The 12,775-nt window shown below is 35.0% G+C and overlaps 1 protein-coding gene across 1 annotated transcript; it reads right to left on the minus strand.

Annotated features, from left to right (window-relative positions):
- Positions 1 to 6,430: 6,430 nt before the first annotated feature.
- LOC133676890 (non-specific lipid-transfer protein 1-like) lies at positions 6,431 to 7,246 on the minus strand. Its single transcript, XM_062098676.1, has 2 exons — positions 6,818 to 7,246; positions 6,431 to 6,703 (listed from the first exon to the last, which is right to left on the minus strand). The coding sequence occupies exons 1-2, from the start codon at positions 7,168 to 7,170 to the stop codon at positions 6,694 to 6,696; spliced, it is 363 nt and encodes a 120-aa protein (XP_061954660.1). The 5' UTR covers positions 7,171 to 7,246; the 3' UTR covers positions 6,431 to 6,693.
- Positions 7,247 to 12,775: the final 5,529 nt, after the last annotated feature.

Consider the following 12,775-nt stretch of genomic DNA (forward strand, 5'->3'; position numbering starts at 1 on the left):
TGATGAAAAAACAAGTAAAATAAAATAAATGAAGAATAAATTAAAATTTGGGTTAAGGGCAAAATGATTGGAAGTTTTGGGGTTTAATTAAACTTTGAAATTAATCTAATTAAGCTTGGAATTAATTTAATTAATCCAATGAAGGGTTTAATTGGAGAATTGATAAATTTTTAGACTTAATTAAGCTTGAAATTAATTTAATTCATCCAATCAAGGGTTTAATTGGAGAATTTATAAGTTTTGAGACTTAATTAAGCTTGGAATTAATTTAATTAATCCAATCAGGGGCTTAATTGGAGAATTGATAAGTTTTAAACTTAATTGGACTTTGGATTTAATTAAATTAATGAAATCAGGGACTTAATTGAAGAAATAGCAAAGTTTGGGGTTAATTGGGGACACGATTGCAGCAGATTAAAGTCCAAGGACTAACTTGTAAAAGGCGCCTAAATGCAGGGAAAATTACTGTTTAACCAGGGGCTTAATTACAAGACTTTTGAAACTGCAGGGGTCAAAACGTATAATGGCCAACTTTTATCTCCAAATGACGTCGTTTTGAAAGGGACGCTGTTCATCTTCTTCTTCTTTAAGCCAGTGACCGTTTCTGCAGTAATGGAGGGAGGAACGTTGCAGCAGTAATCGTCGTCCGTTGGCTTCAGTTATGAGCACCTTCATGGTGGCCTACCGTTAGCCTACCGCTCGTTATCAACTCGCCGAGCCCTATATAAACCGAGCAGCACCGAAGAGGATGCGGGTTAGAGGGGCTGAGAGGGAGAGACAAAAAAACAGAGCCATGAACGGCAGAAAACAAGGAGTCACAGAACCGGGGGGAGAATGGAAAAAACCAAGTGAGCAAAAAAAAAGGAAACCCAGAAAAACAAAAAAAAAAACAGCACACAGAGCAAAAACCCAAGAGGGAGCACGAACCAAACAAAGACTACACAGAGAGGAGTATTGCTTTTACCATTGCTTTCGTCCCTGTAGACAACGAAAAACTCAGAAAACAAGCAGGGGAAAAAGAGGAAGAGAAACTGGGGAGAAAAGGGGGAGACAGAGGAATCACATAACCAAGGGGCTAAAAGACGAAAAACAAACCCAGGAGACAACATTTTATCATCGTCTTCGTCCCTTCCATCTCAATAACCGGGGTGACGAGCAAAGTTAAAAGCAAAGGAAGAAGTTCAAAACAGAAAGACAGGGGAAGCAAAAGGAAAACGCAAGCAGGAGACACAGAGACCAACATTAATATTCCCATCGTCTTCATCGCCTCCAACAACGTCTGCAGATCAGGTAAGTTTGTCTTCGTTCCTTTCTTTTCCATTTTTCGTTGTAAAGTCACTGCAGCTTGGATTTAATTAACTCTTGCACGCATGCGTGGTGCGTGCCTTTGCCCAGCCGGGTCACTGGCTTGAGCCAGTAACCGGGCTGGGCTGGCTGGTCTAGTCCAGCCCATGTGGGCTGAGCTGGGCCCAGCCCCCAAAAAAAAAAAATAAAAAAATAAAAAAAAGAAAAATAAAAAATATGTATACATGAATAAAAATAATGTAAATTTATTGGTTTATTTACTGACGCCAGAGTCAGGAATAAAAATACTGGTTTAAATTTATATTTTTTTTATTCGTTGTATTTTATTTTATTTAGCTAGAAAAATAAAAAAAATATGTGCATGCGTAAAAATAAATTTATTTTTATTTATTTATTCACTGGCGCTAGAGTAAGGAATAAAAAATATTGATCTAATTTATTTTTTTTCATAGCTACGAATTTTTACCAACGCCAGAGTTGGAATTATTCGAGCTCGAATATTCACTAGCGCCAGAGTTAGGAATATTGTAAACAAATCATCATAGCATAAACTAATAAACATTTAGCAATTTAAGACAAAACCAACAATGCAGTCTGCCTCAGGCAGAACGTTTAAGGGGTGATAATATCTTTCCTTTTACGTAACCAATCCCGAGCTATAAAATCTCTGTTGACCAGTTAGGGTTCCTAATGACTATAATACTAGGTGGCGGCTCCTCAAACAAGACTTTTTCCCTTAAAAGAACCAGATGCCAAAAATTTATTTTTTTCCTTGTATATCAATATTTGTGGGCCGCCGCGATGTTGGGTGCGACAAGAAAAATGAGGAGGAGTTTACTTAAAATATATTTATAGGGTATTCGCATAACTATATGGTAATATACAAATTTAATTATTTGAGATAAAAACATGAAATAAAATTTATTAATCTTAAAAAAGGTTCCTATAAAATTTCTGATCACTTACCTTAATTAAAAAATAAACTTAAAAAAGAAGAAGAAGAAGAGAAGGGGCATTGTGAGCTTTGATTTTGACAATTATAACAAATTAATCGAATTAATTCAAGCGGGTTTTTTTGGCTGTTGAGAACCTTCCTTTTCTCATTTTGATCAGATTCTCATTCCAATCCCTTTAATTTTAGTAAGATTTTATTTTAATTGCACCACGATTAACTTTTTATGAAAAATAGGCCCCGATGGGAGGCTTTTCAACCCTCATAAATATGTTCACTTTAATTAATTCCAATACGCCAAAATTTTACTTACAAGTGGATAATCTGTATAAATTCTATTAGCTTAATCCATAATCTTAAACGTTGAGCTTAATGATATCTTTGTTTTTACATTTTAAAAATATTTTTTAAAAAATTTGATTTTTTTAATTTTTTAATTTCAAATTAATATATTTTTTGTTGTTTTTAATTAGATTATTTTAATTTGCTAATGTTAAAAATAATTTTTTAAAAATTAAAAAATATTATTTTAATACATTTCCGAAGAAAAATTGTTGTAATGCAAATCTAGAATTCTTCCTTGGTTTGTTTGGGAGTGTATTTGCGGTTGCGTTTTAAAGTGCTTTTCGTACCGAAATACATCAAAATGATTTTTTTTATTTTTTAAAAATTATTTTTGAAATCAGCATATTAAAATGATCCAAAACATGGGTTACTCACGTTTCTAAACGGGCTCTTAGTATCTGCCTCTACTATATCTACTATTGGGGGCTTTTAGTGTTTTTCTTCTCTCCTTTGTACAAAAGAAAAAAAAAATGTTAAACGAGGCACTAACTTTGTTTAATAAATATTTTTTTAATAAAAAAATAAGCAAGAGAAAGATGTTATATAAAAAGAGAAAAAAAAGGTGATGGTTTCTAATGTGAAGTTAATCCTACAAAAGAGAATTTTCTCCCCAAGCAACTATAAGGTTGAAAGAAAGAAAGTTAATATATTCAATCATTTCGCCTATAAGGGATGTATAAGCAACTATAAGGTTGAAAGGAAGAAAGTTATTTTTATATAATTCTTATTTACTTTCTTTACTTATCAATTATTTTGAGATTTTAAAATGATCTCCTCAGTAGTTATAGTTTTAGGAGAGAGAACCTCACCATGCAAGCTGTGTTTCTGCTATTCAATTTCATGCATTTGAAGGCCAAACTGTGGCTTTTGACTGGCTATTAAATTGTCTCGATGGGCCCTTTATTCTTGGAGCGTATTTGGCCACCGGATCTCTGATTTGATATTGATAGCCTTTTGTTTTTTTTTATTTTCCCTCTTCTTCTTGATTCTTCATGCCCGAACTTTAAGATTTTCAAAATAACTCTTCATTTTTTTTAAAATTAGTCCTTATTCATTTAATTACTATTTATTTTATCTAAAATAGTTTATAGAATTAGATTTTTTTTTTAATTTCATCCGCCTTTAATTTTTTTATCTATTATATTTGATCCTTATCGTTTTAATTGCTATTTGTTTTCTTTGAGATTGTTTTAAAAATTCTTTTACTTCAATTTTTTTCCATTTAGAATTGGTTCCTATTCATTTGATTATTATTTATTTTCTTTAAAATAGTTTATAGAATTAGATTTTTTCTTTAATTTTATCCGCCTTTAATTTTTTTTATCTGTCATATTTGATCATCATTTTTTTAATTGCTATTTATTTTCTTTGAGATTGTTTTAAAAATTCTTTTAATTTTTTCTTTACAAATTCATCATTCTTTAGTTTTTTTCATATTAGACTTGATCTTTATTTTTTTTATTGCTATTATTTTTTTACTTTTTCAAATGTTTTAAATTGATATATATTTTATCCTTCAAAATTTTTTTGTTTTCTATAAGATTTTTTACTGGTTTCGAGTCTTTTTATTTGTTATTCTTTGTTAAATTTAGCTTTTTTTTATATAGAAATTTTTAATTAAATTAAATCGATTGATTAAATATAAGTATGAGATGTTCATTTCATGATATTTTATTTAGTTTTTGGATTATTTCTCTTACGATGTGTAAGGCCTCTTTTGGTATTGTTGTGCAACCTTTCATATTAGGGTTAGAAATGTCTTGGTGATCTATTTTTTATGTTAAGTCGATGTCTATAAAGGAGTGACAATGAATTTGCAACGGACTTTTTTTTTTCTCCTCGTTAGTATATTGACAACTCTTTTTTTTTTATAATTAGTTATTTTTCTTCTTTATTTTGCTTTATTCACTATTGATATCTTTTTTTAATTATATTATTAAATTAACAAAGCTTACCGAATAAAGTCAAATCAATGACCCGGGTCTCATATTTGTCTTATTTCTTTAAAAATATTAGCGTTGCCTGAATATTTTTTTTTTCATTATTAAATTGTATTCTAGTTTATTTATTATTGTTATATTTATTATTTGTTTTATTTAAATTAACCAAACTTATTACACCCAATATAACCCATAACTCGACTCTCAAAATTTCTTATATTTTTGTAAAACTACTTCTGTTACCTTAACATCTTTATACATTGAAATATGTTTTAGATCAATCAGAGTATGACACGGGCCATCCATCCCAGTCTTCTCTATACTAGTCAGATGTCTTATGGCGAAGAAATGCCTTTGCTGACTGCAAATGATCATAATGGTTGGACGTACCATGCCATATTTTTGCCTCTCATTCCTCCTTATTATCTTGTATTCTCCTCGTCAGATCTGGACTGCAAGTGATTGCTGGCTCATGTCATAAATTAATGCCATGTTATTTTTGTCGCTTTCAGTATCCATTTGTTGGGAGCATAGTTAAATTCAAAGATTTATACCACAAATTCAGATTTGATTTCTGTGTATTATTATTTAATTCAATGACTTGTATGATATATATTCTATAGATACAAACATTCTACACTTATTCTTAGTATGGAGAACAATGATTTATGTCGGAAATTTTATCTATCATGGTGCGCTTCTAACACGAAGGAAACGCTGACAAATGTTATTTGAAGAAAAAACACAAGCATGCATCCTGATCCTATAGAGTTCCGATGAAAGGGGGACATATTTCACAGATAAATAGCATTACCGTAAATTACTCTAAACCTCGGGTGACCCGAGCTACACATTCAAAATTAAATAAACAATCAGACCCAAGTGGCAATTGTTTTTTTTTATTTTTTATCACTTTCATCTCCCTCGCTAGTCAACCCCTACCGAGAGAATATTTAGAAATATAGTTATAATTATTTTTTAAAATATTTTTTTATTTAAAAATATATTAAAATAATATATTTTTTATAAAAAAAAATTATTATTACATTTTTAATATCAGTATATCAAAATAATCTAAAAATACTAAATAATTATTAATTTGAAGCAAAAAAATTTAATTTTTTTAAAAATATTTTAAAATAAAAAACAACTTTTAAAATATAAAAACAAATACATCCTAATACCTAGATTAAATTCAGAATTTGTTGCTAGAATTATATTATTCATAGGGTTTGTGGGCCTGTGGGGCTTTTTTCATCTGCCTCCCATTTCTCGTCACCATCACATTCTCTCTCATTACTGGACCTTTTCTCTCTAATCAGTAATCACATCGCTCTGTAGTTTTTCTATAAAAATCTTTTATTTTTTTTTCTGAGGAGATAGGACTCGTGTTATTCATGGTGACCGTGGAGACAAGGGAAACCAATTAATTGGTTGCACTTGGAAAGATAATTGAAGATCAGGATGTGGCTTGCAATTGCATCTCGAAACGTGTTTTTATAAAAATTAAAAAAATATTATTTTAATATATTTAAAAAAAAACACAAACGTGCTTAACGACCTTTTCATTGTCTATCTATGTGAATTTTATTTGATGTTTGACAAAAGGATTAAATGTTGTGGAAGGGTTCGACACTGAAGGGCAATTAATTTAAGCTTTGAAAAATTAACCCCCGCAATGTTAATGGTAATTTGTATTTAATTATATAAATGTGATTTTCGATTAAGGTTTGGTGCTTGTTTGTCTAAGAGGTAATGTGATATTTCAAATTATATTTAGTTTGAGAAGGCATATTTTTTAATATTTTTTTCAAGTCAAATATAATTTCAACCACAATATTTAACTATAAAAGCAAGCTATACTTTCAGAAAAATAGAAACCAGAGCATTAGAACACTTAAACCATGGAATATCCAAAGTAATTTACTCATAATAAAAGTAGGTAGATGCATACACAACAGAACTAGTTTTCTTAGTCCTGCACATCTGCTTAATTCTCGTCACACAACATATATAGGAGTCCAAGCTACAAAGGGTGCTAGAAATTAAACAGAAGACTTCCTCGTGATCAAGTAGAAGCCACTTATTCTCGTACAACCCAGTAGATCCCCGTAGACAAAACACTGAACAGCATCAATCCATGTTCAGCTTTTACTTCACACTGCAACAGCACAATTTTATTTTAAGAAAAAACCAATTCAATCTCGATCAGGATTAATGAATGAAATGGAAATTAAACATCGAATACCATAATAAAACATCTAGTTAATCATACCTTTTGCAGTCAGTAGAGGGATCAATCTTGTAAGGAAGTTTAACACCACATTTGCCGGGAAGTCCAGCAGCAAGAGCAACATTACGACTATTGTATGAGAATTGACTAGCCGTGTTTTTCAAGCATGTACACACGCTCTGACGGTCCGGTGTGGTACGGGCCGCACTGTTAAGGCCCCTGATCGCATTGCAGCAGTTGTCTGTCAGTGCCCCATTGCCGACTACATAGGATATGCAAGGGGTTAAGGTGTTAATCACCTGATTACATGAAATCGCTGCTTTAGTGGTGGATGCAGTCATGACCATGATGCACACAACCAAGCAAACTAAATGAAGGGCTCTCGGACTTGCCATGATTGATGAATCTATTGGAGCTAGCAGATTAGAAGCTTCACTTGTTATTGGCTGAAGGGTGAGTTTTAGGGCTCCAGGATGTGGGGTTTATATAGGGAAAATATGCGGGCATTAGTGGTGAAGATTTTTTGTTTTACGAGAAACGTATTAAATGCTTGGTGGTTGAGGTTAATGGAATTGGTTGCGAATATAAATGCTGCAGTAAATTAAGCAAGTGACTAACCATCGAACCCCTACTAAAGAAAGAAGCTACTGTTAGGAAATTGCCATTACTGTGGCAAAAACCCCACTCCCACTTGGTAGATAATGGAGCATAATTAGTGCCTCATTTTATGGATCTTATCTCACCACTAATACCTATAAAAGAGGCAATTATTTGAGAGCAATGTGAGAGGGTTGAAGAGAGTGAGAAAACATGAGTGTGACTAGAGAGAAAGAGAGAGCTGCAATGGCAGCAGCTGTAAGAGCAGCAGATGTAATTCTTCTCCTCCATGTATCTCTATATCTAATAAAATGGACCTCTCCCGTGGATGTAGGTGATTTGCCGAACCACGTTAAATATTGTGTTAGTGTGCTTACCCTCCATATGAGCAACTATCAGTACACTACCGGTCCGCACATGAGGAGCCGGAATGCACAACAATTGGTATCAGAGCACATGGTTTAAAGGGGTGTTTGATTTTTGCTCAAAAATAAAAGTTGTCAAAATTGTGTTTTGACCATACCACTGTGTAGAGGAGGAAGAGACGAAGCCACTGGTGAAAACGGCATCAAAATCGAAGGTCGGACATGACCACACTCTCCATCACTCTCTGGCAAGGCATTTGCCCATGCGCGCAGACACGCCCCACGCATCTTCTTCGCCCGGATGGGCTGACCCGACTCGAATACCAGTTGACCCGACCCATGTGATTGACCCGAATATGGATGACGTCAGCATGACATAATTGTGATGTCAGCATGCACAGTAGGCATGTCAGGGATGACATCAGCCTGATGTAAGTGTGATGTCAGCATGCACAGTCAGCATGCCACGTCATCGACCAGTCAACAGCCACGTCATCGACCAGTCAGCAGACACGTCGGCAAAATGGGACCCATCTGCCACATCATCAGCCGCAAGCCGAGCCGAATTGGAGCCGAGCCGCGAGCCGAAGGGACAGGATCCAGTGTAGCTGCTCCTACGTACAACCGGATCTGAGATTGAATCTGAGTCGTTGATCAGGCCAGAATTGTTTTGATCAAATCTTAGCCGTTTGAAGTGCGATTTGGACGATTTCAGACTTGTTTCCAGCTAATTTGATCATTTCAGATGCAATGGTATGGTCCGATCGTTGAGATTTGAGACCAAAAGTGGTGGTGGTGAATTATTAAAGAGAGATTGCCCGATCAGGAGGCATCCGATGGTCTTCATGGTGGTCGATGAAGATGAAAAAGAAGGTGCACATGTTTACCCAATTACATGTGCTGAACTGCTAAGTGGGGAGAATTTTTTCAGTTGCCTTGAGGGAAGGCAAAATTGGGACACTTTGGACACCCGATCAAGTGGATAATTAGCGGTGTAGAGTGAAAACTGATGAAGACCAATCTTGACGAATCTAAGAACTGGTAGTCTCGCCAGATATTGAGAAATCATGTATTAAACCACTATATTCCAGATCACTTGTAAAGGAAAGCCGGGACAAAGCTAGCAACTGGTTGTATATACGGAAAGACAGTACGATGGATAGATATGGCCTGAGAAGTTCTGTCTAAGAGATTGGGTTTTAAGCGGGACCAGTGTGACCCCTCCAATCTTTCCTAGGAACTTGCTTAGTGGAAGGATTATCCATACGGTACTATTTTTGTATATATAGCAGTTTGTAATGAAACGGTTGAAGACTAGCAGGATGACGGCACAAGGGAACAGTTGGGTTCCGTATGATCAAGGATCTGATGAAGTGGTGATTTCTCCAAAGAAGTTAGATTCGGTGACTGTGATTTCTCGAGGGAAGAATTGATGAAGACCCTGATAATGGAAGAGAAATACAGCAAGGGGATAAAGATTGGCACCCTATTTTGACTTGGACATGTGTTATGACAGGATGAGCTACTGTCAAACATAAGCAAGGAATAGGGAGAAATCTGGAGAACATAAATTGCACGAGGGCACACAAAGATTGTGCAGGAGTACCCGTAGGATCCAACGAGGTACTGTAATGAGACAACAGGTGCAAGGAGAAGAAGAGTTCCCAGATGAAGCTCAGAGCAGAGACTGTTAAAGTTTGTACAACAGGAAGTCTCTTGTGCTCTTAATGAAGACAACAGGCGAAGACCTTTCCAATGCATGCAAGGATGGAAAGAGAGCTGTTACAGAGGCACCTAATTGAGGAGGTGCAAATGCCTGTGATACAAGGCAACCGCCTATGATGAAAGGCGAAGACACCAAAGAGAGTTGGTGTAGGTGGAGCTGCCAAGCAGAAAGGCACAGAAGCTCCAAACATAGAAATCGAGGTGGAGGATTGCAAGGAGTATACCGCAACTTTCTCTTTCTATGTAGTTAGTGGCAGTAATCTCTCCCATAGTGCACATGGTGGTAGAGACTTTTGGAGCCACTTTGAAGCATCTCAGCTGAAGGAGGATGCAGCCACCTATGAAAGGTGAAGACACCTTAGATGGAAGGTGTGAGGGCCATGATAGAAGCCCCAGTTCAGACCGTCGTATGGTGACAAGCGAAGACACCTAAGGAGAAGGTGTGTGGGCCACGATATAAGCCCAGTTCAGAACAACCCCAGAGCCAATGTGATGGCTAGATACGAGTGGATAGGTGTATAGCCAATGAAGTGGCTATGATGAGTATGGAGACAAATGCAGGATTGACTTTCATGGATATTGCCCCCATGCTAAAGATCAATGAGCTAGAAGACATTTGCCTTGGATAATAAGTGTGTGACTTGTGGAGCATTAAGACGCGGCTGCTATGAAGAAGCAGAAGGGCATGCGCAGGTTCCGAGAACGAGTTGACTCTTGTCAAGGTGGTGAGCTCGGTAATGGCATTGTAATACTCAGAGTATGAAGACAGATATGAATCAACCTTTAATAGGCTGCCCCATGGTTAAAGGTGGAGAGCTACCTGAACTCTTACGACTAAGAGCGAGAGACTCACGGAGAAGTAAGGCGTGGTTCCTAGGGTGGAACAGAGGGCAGGCGCAACTCCTGGATGAGTAGACTCTTGGAAGAGTGGTGAGCTTGTGATCACATTGAAATACTCAATGACTGTCGCACTTGGGAATATTCGTTTGAGGGGGTGTTGTAAGCCTTGATGTAAGGCTTGATAAATCATTCCGGACCGAGCATGGTTGATACGCTCGAAGGGGAATGTTGTGTTGAAGACGCTCTCAGAATGGTAAGCTTGGAAGAGCTGCAGAATGCAAGCTTGTGCTGAAGAAGCAAGAGGATAATTGCCACAAATGGCAAAGGAGGTGATTGTTAGGAAATTGCCATTATTGTGGCAAATACCCCACTCCCACTTGGTAGATAGTGGAGCATAATTAGTGCCTCATTTTGTGGATCTTGTCTCACCACTAATGCCTATAAAAGAGGCAATTATTTGAGAGCAATATGAGAGGGTTGAAGAGAGTGAGAAAACGTGAGTGTGAGTAGAGAGAAAGAGAGAGCTGCAATGGCAGCACTGCTGCCATTGCAGCAGCAGTAAGAGCAACAGATGTAATTCTTCTCCTCCATGTATCTCTATATCTAATAAAATGGACCTCTCCCGTGGATGTAGGCGATTTGCCGAACCACGTTAAATATTGTGTCAGTGTGCTTACCCTCCATATGAGCAACTATCAGTACACCACCGGTCCGCGCATGAGGAGCCGGAATGCACAACAGCTACTCCAAGCATACTGTTCTACTTACCAGCCGCAGGTTCGTACATACATCGAAGTAAAGGCAAATAGATTTGATATGGTTAGTTTTTTAGAGTATTTTTATTTAAAAATATATTAAAATAATTTTTATTTTATTTTTTAAACTCATTTTTAATATTAGTATATTAAATCAATAAAAAAATTTTAAAAATCAATTTTTTTAAAATACAGTCGCACAACAGAGAACGAACTCAAAAACTGCCCTATTATGTATGAGCTGAGCTTAGCCATTATGTGAACAGATCTTGGGAAGTAAATTTGAACATGACATCCTCTTTCTTAGGTAATTGTAGTGAGGATTAAGAGGTAAAATAGAGTCATGATTTGGACATTGGATTGCATTCACTTGTCTATTCCCTTGAGGGAACGACATCTCTATTATTAGCTTGATATTAATTGTAGGGACCGGTACAACAACAACAAGTCAAGAACTGCAGTCAAATTAATTAATTTATATATTTGATACTTTTATAAATGATTTTTTTAAGTGTTTTTGTAATTAAAATATATTAAAATAATATTTATTATTATTATTATTTTATATCAAATCAAAACTATCTAAAAACATCTAAAAAAATTATTTTGATATTTTTTCGACCAAAATAAATTTATAAAAAACTTTAAAAAACAATTTGTAACTCAAAAACAAACATTCAATAATAATAATATCTATTTTTTTTATAGTAGACAAGAGAATTATATATTAAGTAGCCCCATCAAGTAGATGGAGCTGAAAAAAAAAAAGACAATACAAGAGGAATAGAAAAGAAAAAGAATTGACAGTTTATAATATATTTAGGATTTCTAAAAAGATATGAGCTTGTATTGATAATATCTATTAAGGATATATATAACTATTTTTGTGGGTTTTTATGCTGATGTCCGTCCAGATATTAATCACCAACAACATTTTTGATAGATCAATATTGTTAGTTAACAATTCGATTGGCTAATTAATTAAAACACTATTAGTAATTTCATAAAAAATAAAAATTACTGGAGAAACATATTAATTTAATTATTATTTTCATAAAAAATTATTAGAGAAATATTTTTCATTAATAATATTTCATTATTATTTGCCAATTTTATAGGTGAGTGATATTTTATTAGAAAAGGTAGTCGGCGGTGGCTTAGAACGGTTTTTTAATGCCAACCATCATCTCCAATATTAATGCAAAGATGGGCTAAAAGAATACTTGTAATTAAGCATGGCCAATGTTACTTTCAGCAGTTTTAATTCCAAGGATGGTGAGTTTCCTTAATTATGGTCTAGGGTTCTTCCATAATTAATATTCCTTTTCTATTTCTACGTATTATAGGTTATTTTTCGTACATGGGCACTCAAGAATGATTAAAGATGAACAAAGTTGTCAATTGTAATGAAGTCTTTGATAGCAAAACGATCGTGACACACCGTACCACACTTCCCTTCCATGTGTTCTTGTTCCTTTTAGAGATCTAGAACCGGATTGTTAGTTGTTGGCTTGTTGCTATTTATTTTTGTAGCCATAAAAACTCTCTCCGGGCAGTCTCTACCCACCAGTTCTTGTACACATAAAGAGTGAAGAGGAGCAGTGTGATAGCATGTTTTCAGAAGCAATACAAGGATGGAAATTCTCTCCGGGGAATCTAATAGATTTGCAATCGAATTAAAACAATTGACGAAATGTTTAAGATATTTTCATTCCATG

The sequence above is a fragment of the Populus nigra genome, chromosome 17 (assembly GCF_951802175.1).
Source record: "Populus nigra chromosome 17, ddPopNigr1.1, whole genome shotgun sequence".
NCBI lineage: Eukaryota > Viridiplantae > Streptophyta > Magnoliopsida > Malpighiales > Salicaceae > Populus > Populus nigra.

What these genes read in the sequence shown, in the direction of transcription:
- LOC133676890 (XM_062098676.1), bottom strand. Translation starts at nt 7,170, where the DNA reads ATGGCAAGTCCGAGAGCCCTTCATTTAGTTTGCTTGGTTGTGTGCATC.